The sequence below is a fragment of the Hordeum vulgare genome, chromosome 5H, assembly GCF_904849725.1.
Source record: "Hordeum vulgare subsp. vulgare chromosome 5H, MorexV3_pseudomolecules_assembly, whole genome shotgun sequence".
NCBI lineage: Eukaryota > Viridiplantae > Streptophyta > Magnoliopsida > Poales > Poaceae > Hordeum > Hordeum vulgare.
The window spans coordinates 570,441,603-570,448,887 of NC_058522.1; the positions used below are offsets into that span (position 1 = coordinate 570,441,603).

At 46.1% G+C, this 7,285-nt stretch overlaps 1 protein-coding gene across 1 annotated transcript; it reads left to right on the forward strand.

Moving 5' to 3' along the window:
• Positions 1-832: 832 nt before the first annotated feature.
• On the forward strand, positions 833-5,806 carry LOC123394911 (shaggy-related protein kinase alpha). The gene is made up of 13 exons (XM_045089796.1): positions 833-1,024; positions 2,158-2,324; positions 2,418-2,510; positions 2,595-2,654; positions 2,734-3,006; positions 3,671-3,745; positions 4,365-4,421; positions 4,524-4,664; positions 4,780-4,830; positions 4,910-5,005; positions 5,097-5,180; positions 5,271-5,373; positions 5,467-5,806. The coding sequence occupies exons 2-13, from the start codon at positions 2,214-2,216 to the stop codon at positions 5,547-5,549; spliced, it is 1,227 nt and encodes a 408-aa protein (XP_044945731.1). The 5' UTR covers positions 833-1,024; positions 2,158-2,213; the 3' UTR covers positions 5,550-5,806.
• Positions 5,807-7,285: the final 1,479 nt, after the last annotated feature.

Sequence of the window (7,285 nt, forward strand, 5' to 3'; positions counted from 1 at the left end):
AACCAATCCATGCACCTCACCGGTCAGCCGACGATGAGCTCTTGCCATGAGAATGCTATTTTCGAAACTCCATTTCATTTTCCCCATGTCTTCTCCCCGAGCGTCTCACCACCACAACAACCCGGTATGTACGCGCCTCGAACTAGGCCTCTCTGCCGCTGGAATCCGCGCGACGGGGGGGGGTGGGAGGGCTCGAATTTCTCCTATGGTTGGTCCGCCGGTGGGTCTCCTGTGGGGTAGAGACGTGATCGCTGCTGTGGAGCGGCATTGGGTCCCTGGGCGCGCTATGGGGAGGGAAGACGAGAGTCCCCTCATGAGTGAAAAATTTATAAGATCAATATATGGCTTTTAAGTTTTTTTTTTTGAGAAAACTTGCTTAACCAACAAAAGGGTATCATACTTTATTCCTTTAGCAATGTTGGCTAGATGAATTGGTTCGTGCATGTGAGCTCCTTCAACGCGATCATGGTTCGAGTCTTTCACTATTTTTTCTAGACGAAATGTTGCATGCAACGAAACAATCGAAAATGAAGGGGTATTTTTCTGAGTTATGGGTAGCATCGTCGGCAATTACTATCAACTTCAGGATAGGCCAAAAAATCAAAAACACGCACCATCGTTTAAGACACACACAAAAAAAGATATAGATGAAAATGCGGTAACTTTCAATAATAATAAAAAAGGGCCCACAAGTTGCCCAATCCGAGGGCTGGCCAGACGACCGATCCATGCACCTGACCGGCCATCCGACGCCCAGCTCTGGCCATCCGAAGGCTATTTTGGGAACTCCATTCCCTTTTCCCCGTGTCTTCTCCCCACCCCACCCCACCGGCCCACGCCGACCACCACACCACAGCGACGCGCCCCCCGCACCCGCTGCGACTGGACTGGACTGGACTGGAGTGGAGCGCACTCCAGTGGAGACAGCTGCGGACCAGGCCCTCCGATCCGCCCGCGCCCACGCCCGCCGCAGCCCCCTATGGTCCCGCCGCCCGCCGGACCGCCTCGCCGCCGCACCAACCCGGTACGTACTGTACGCGCCCCCAAACCAGGCCTCTCCGCCGCTGGAATCCGCCAGGGGCCGCCAGATCCGCGGGGGGATCGGCGCTCCAATTTCGCCTAGAGTCGGTCCGTCGGCGGGTCTCCGTTGCGGGAGAGGCGCGATCGCTGCGGCCGAGCGGCATTGAGGTCCCTGGGCCCGCGCCGTGGGGCGCTCAGTTGAAGCTCCCATTTTTACCGCCTAAACCTGTTGCAAACGCACATATAGCTCGCGCGTGCGTACCACCACATCTCCAGTTCTCTGTACTCGTTTCGGTTTCCCAGTCCGATAGGGAAACGTCTGTTCTCCCTTCCGCTTGCTCTTTTGGATTTTGGAAACGGGGGAGGTAACGCTGAAATTAGACCGGGGCGTAGTCAATGACCAAAGGAGTTACCATCAGTTGTGCTTAGTATATATATACAGTGCCGATCTTGCTTTGTTGCGTTTCTACATGAGGGGAAAAAACAGGTTTTTCGATTACTGCATCATCCTCTGTTGCTCCTTGCTGTTTCTTGATTTGGGGAAACTCACGAAGCAGCTAATTCTCCTGGGCTGTGGAACCTGGGAACTGGTCCTGATAATCTTTGTGCAGGTGCTGTGTATTCAGATGTTGTCGATGAACACTTAGTGTTCGTTCGGATTCTTTGGTCTAAGCTGTGGATTATTTTTGTTTTGTTAGTTCTGATCTAGTAATTTTGTTGTTGTCCACCATTCAGCCCAGCGTTGCATTGCACTATTTCATTTTGTTTGCTGCACATGTACGATTTCAGCTGAAATCTGTAACTGTGCCGCCAGATTGTTTGTTGTGTTACTTTGTTCTTAGTTATTTATATGCAGAAGTAGCTGTGTGTGTTTATGCCACTCCAGATGAAGTTTTCTTGGTCCGTGAATTACCCTGCTAGTATCTACATGCCATTATACAACCATTCACTGAAGTGTTTTTTGTTGCGCATCGGCAACCTTGCTTTTCTTCTGCTGCTAGTTAGATCGCACTCCTGGTGGTTAGAGATCTACCGCCTTTCATGTCAGATATGCACACCTCTGATTCATAGGGCTTCCGCTGACAGATTTGCAATACCTGACTTAAGTTCCTTACTTCTGCTGCTTTGGTCTTGCAGGTAATAACATGTTCAGTGCTCTGAAAGTTTCAGAGTCATAATTCCAAGTCAGCTCAATGACCTCATTTGGTGTCGCACCGGCATCTGGGCTGAGAGATGCTGGTGGTAGTAGTGAAGTAGATAGATTGCCGGATGAAATTAGTAATATGAGGATAAGTGATGAAAAGGTATGATCATACATTGTTATGGTCTTTCTGTTTACAGTGTTAAGTCGGATTTGCTGGAAATTTAGACTCGATCTAATTTGTTCATTGTCGCAGGAAGTAGAGGCAACAATCATCAATGGGAATGGAACAGAAGCTGGTCATATTATAGTCACAACTATCGGAGGCAGAGATGGCCAAAGGAAGCAGGTAGAGATGCAGCTTAAATATTGCTTACTTGACTTAAGGTGTCTAAAGCTTCTGATACTTGCATTCAATTTTTGTGAATGGCAGACAATAAGTTACATGGCTGAACGTGTCATTGGTCAAGGATCATTTGGTGTTGTGTTCCAGGTATGTTTGCAAGGGCATTTAGAACTGCTGCTTCTTGACTTTCTTTGTATAACACACAACTTTACTTCTGGCTTGGCAGGCAAAATGTTTGGAGACAAGTGAGACAGTAGCTATCAAGAAGGTCCTTCAGGATAAGAGATACAAGAACCGTGAGTTGCAAATGATGCGTCTACTTGACCATCCAAATGTCGTCTCTCTGAAACACTGCTTCTTCTCAACCACTGAAAAGGATGAACTCTTTCTGAATCTTGTGCTTGAGTATGTTCCTGAGACAGTCCACCGTGTCATCAGACACTACAACAAGATGAACCAACGCATGCCACTGATATATGTGAAACTATATTCTTATCAGGTAACCATTAACTCCAGTGCTAGGTTTCCTTTAGCTTGATGTGTGGTGCTGCCTTACTGATGCAACTCGACAAGCTAATAACTTCTGTATTGAATTGGACATACTATTGGCAAGCAAATAGCTTCTGTATTAAACTACTTTTGATACACTCCCTCTGTTCCTTTATACCCAGCGTGTTACTTCTTTTCATTTTTCCCATGTTACCCAGCTGGTTAAAATCTGAACCAATGCATGCGCCGCATGTATACTTTGATTGGAGAGCAAAGCGGCCCAAACCAATGCATGCACTGTAATTTATTTTCCTTGGTATGTGTGCTGAATCTTAGGTGATGGGTAATTAGGAATGGAGGGAGTAGTTTAGTGTCTCAGTCTTTCAGATTATCGATCCTATTTTGCATTGTTTGGCTTACTTGGTGAACTACTGAACTTGACAAAAAAAAGGGCGGGATACTGCCTACTGCTTTTGTATGCAAATTTTTTATCCATCCTGATTGAGAAGTTCCTATTTTAGTAATTGCGCTTCCAATATGTCAAACTCAAGTGGACCTGGTTTTGCTTCTCTAAAAACATATATGAATACCCTTATTTAAAATATAAGTTCTCCAGACTCCAGCCCAGTTACTTTGCATAATTTCCTTATTTCCTTATCTATTTAATTTGACAGATTTGTAGGGCACTGGCTTATATCCATCGCACTGTTGGTGTTTGCCACAGGGACATAAAACCACAGAATCTTCTGGTAAGTTGAAGACATCATTTCCTGTCTGTGAACTTCTTTTTGAGTGGTTCCATATAGGGTATAATTTATTCCATCTTCTGCACAAAGGTAGTTGGTGTTTGGACTTCCCCATTCCCCTCTAGTTGCCCAATATTACCTTCGCACCAAAATATAAGATGTTTTTGTAGGCTAGGTAGTACCAAAGATCAATGTCTAGTACATCTGTGTTGCCCTATATTGACTAATCCCATACTGCTCTTAACAGTAGTTAACTAGTCACTGTGATTTCATTTATGATGCTGTTTATCGTTCATTTGAAAGTTCAGGATTAGTTCTAAAACACAAAAAACTTCTTACCATCTTAATTTCTAAGCATGCAACCATTAGACGATGGACGGGAATATCTGGTGAACGTTCGCTGGGCCGGATGGCAATTACAAACGAGTTGCCTGGCAAATTTAGTTATAGGGGGGGGGGGGCAGTTTTTTCCAAGAGAATGCATTTTTCTCAGGAAACTGCCATTGCTTGATCACAATCGAACGTCTTAGGCACCTCGATGTATCTGAGCCATTATTTGCAATGTACATCACCAGCTTCTCATGCCTCCCTCTGGATTCACAAATTTTCTTCTTTTTACCAGGTTAACCCACACACTCATCAGCTGAAGATCTGTGATTTTGGAAGTGCAAAAGTTCTGGTATTTACCTTGACCATCCTTGATACTGTTGTATTGAGCCTTCGTGATATTGTTGTGTTTGAGCTTAGGATATGCTGTTTAGCATTTTACATTCTTCTACAGGTGAAAGGCGAACCCAATATATCATACATCTGCTCTAGGTACTATAGGGCACCAGAGCTTATTTTTGGTGCTACTGAGTACACAACAGCAATCGACATCTGGTCTGCTGGATGTGTTCTTGCTGAACTTCTGACAGGACAGGTGAACTTGAAAATCAGCAGTCCTAATTATTTTCTTATTAAGAAACACTGAATAAAAATAATCTTGGTCAAGGAGAAATCATGAATCTCACATTTATATCTGGTCTGATTAACAGCCTCTGTTTCCTGGTGAAAGTGGAGTTGATCAACTTGTTGAAATTATCAAGGTGATTCCACTGCTTAATGTTACCATCTATTCGTACTGTTGTGTGCCATTCATTCTCAAGTTTGCAATGGTTGTTGCAGATTCTGGGCACACCTACAAGGGAAGAAATCAAATGTATGAACCCGAACTACACAGAATTCAAGTTTCCCCAAATCAAGGCCCATCCATGGCATAAGGTACGGCTCTCTGAATGGAACTTTGGTGCTTGCAAGTTATTGTATGGTAAAATTTTGGTGCTGATATATGACAGTTTTCACCTAACTGCAGGTATTCCACAAGCGAATGCCGCCTGAAGCAGTGGACCTGGTCTCCAGGCTTCTTCAGTACTCACCGCACCTTCGGTCCTCAGCTGTGAGCGCATTTGTACCCTGCAGTTTCCACACATCAGAACACGGTTTCAAGTGTCTGAATCTCTAACACCACATTTTGATGTTCATGCAGCTGGACGCCCTGATCCATCCGTTCTTCGACGAGCTCCGGGACCCAAACACACGCCTCCCCAACGGCCGGTTCCTACCTCCCCTCTTCAACTTCAAGCCTCACGGTAAGCACACGACACACATCGGTCGGCCACATTACACCAACATCGACCGATCATCACCGATTTTCTTACGGTTTCGTCTGTTGCGTTCATCAGAGCTGAAGGGGCTTCCAATGGAGATTGCAATGAAGCTGGTCCCCGAGCACGCGAGGAGCCAATGCCCCTTCCTAGGGCTGTAGGGTCTGTCTTGTTGGCTACATGTGCATTGCTGTCTGTCATGCTAGCGAATAGCGCTCCTACGTCCTACCTAGAGACCAGGCGTTGGAACAACTGAACATGATCATGTGGGTGGTGTCTTTGCTGTTGCTTTGGACGGTTTGCGTGTGGTCTTGAACTGCCAGGACAAAGAGTCCGAATGACCGAGTAAGTGAGGATTGCAGTAACAGAAACGCAGTAATTATGGCTATGCTTTGATGAATTATGTTGAAGACGATGATGATGTCGGTGCCATCGACTCTTGTCCGAGTTAGAATGGGCGTCCAAAAAGTTATGAGATGGCATGAAAATATTCAACGAACAGAGTGATTGCGTCCATCATATGGTGAAATTTCGAATCCTGATTTAATCGATGTAGCTAGAAGAAAAACATTATCGCAGATGAGGCCACCATGTTCATTTTCCTTGGGACATACGCCATTGGCTCTAGCAACAGGCTACACATATGCGCAGACAAGAACGGGTGACCATACAGCAGTTGCAGCTCCCCCCTGCCTGTTCGTTGAGACTGCTCCATCGACATTAACTTTCATCAGTCCAGCCGGCGTGGCGATCCACTGTTGAGGTCCGGGCGAAGATGGCGATCCACTGTTGAGGTCCGGGCGAAGATGCCCTAACATTTGGTATTGCAGGCGCTGTCAGCGCTAATTACCCCAACTCTCCCAGAAAAGTGTTGACAAAGGAGATAGTTTGTCGTGGACTCTGAAAAATTCCTTATATATAGCCTTTCGTCGAGCATACCAAGTCGACCAAAGCATGACCACCATACGAGTGAAACTTGCATGTGATAACGACTCCTTCTTGTCAAAGATCTAGTTCCTAGCACTAGGATCCATGTTCTCTGCCATTTTAGCCACCAAAGATTCTTCAGATAAGGCCCAGATGCATCTTGACATGGTGCATGACAAGAGGGCGTGGCGCCAAGAGTCCTCACATCCGCACAAGGGACATGCACTCTGCTCTGCCATGTTCCGGTGCTGCAACACATCCGTAGTGGGTAATGAGTGCCGAGCAAGCCTCCATAAGAAAACTCTGACTTTTGATGGAACTGCAGTTTTTCAAAGCATCGTCCATGACTCCTGCCCTTCCTTAGGAACCGAAGGGCCTGAACGCCCCTGAAGAAACTCTTCCCTCTCCGGTTTAGTTGTTACCAAAAATTTATAAGCTGAACGAACCGTGAATCTTCCATGTTTTTCCGGTGCCCAAGCCCAGAAATCAACCATGTTTCGGGTGCACACTGGGATTTTCAAAATTGCCTCGGCGTCCACTGGGAGGAAAACTGACCGAACCAACTCTTCGTTCCAAGCTGGCAAACCCGGAGATAGTAATTCAGCAACTAACCGTGCAGGATTTTCAACGAGGGAAGTTATTGGCCTGAGCGATGTCTCCTTTGGGATCCAATTCTGTCCCCATATCTATGTTGTTTGTCCATTGCCAATCCGCCTAATCAACCCCTGGCTGAGCACATCTCTTCCCTCCACTAGAGCTCGCCAAATCTATGACGACCTTGATCCAATCTTCGCTTCAAGAATTGTTGAGTTCGGAAAATATGAGGCCTTTAGAATTCGAGCACTCAAAGCCGTTGGTTCCTCCAGAATCCTCCACACTTGCCTAGCTAGCAGTGCCAAATTGAAAAGCTCCATATCCCTAAACCCGAGTCCACCAAGGTATTTTGGCCGTGTCATCACGTCCCATGCGA

Excerpts from the sequence above, each read along its gene's own strand:
- LOC123394911 (XM_045089796.1), top strand. The coding sequence starts at position 2,214 with ATGACCTCATTTGGTGTCGCACCGGCATCTGGGCTGAGAGATGCTGGT. Across the intron at positions 2,325-2,417 it reads TGAGGATAAGTGATGAAAAG|GAAGTAGAGGCAACAATCAT; the intron begins GTATGATCATAC and ends TCATTGTCGCAG. Across the intron at positions 2,511-2,594 it reads GAGATGGCCAAAGGAAGCAG|ACAATAAGTTACATGGCTGA; the intron begins GTAGAGATGCAG and ends TGTGAATGGCAG.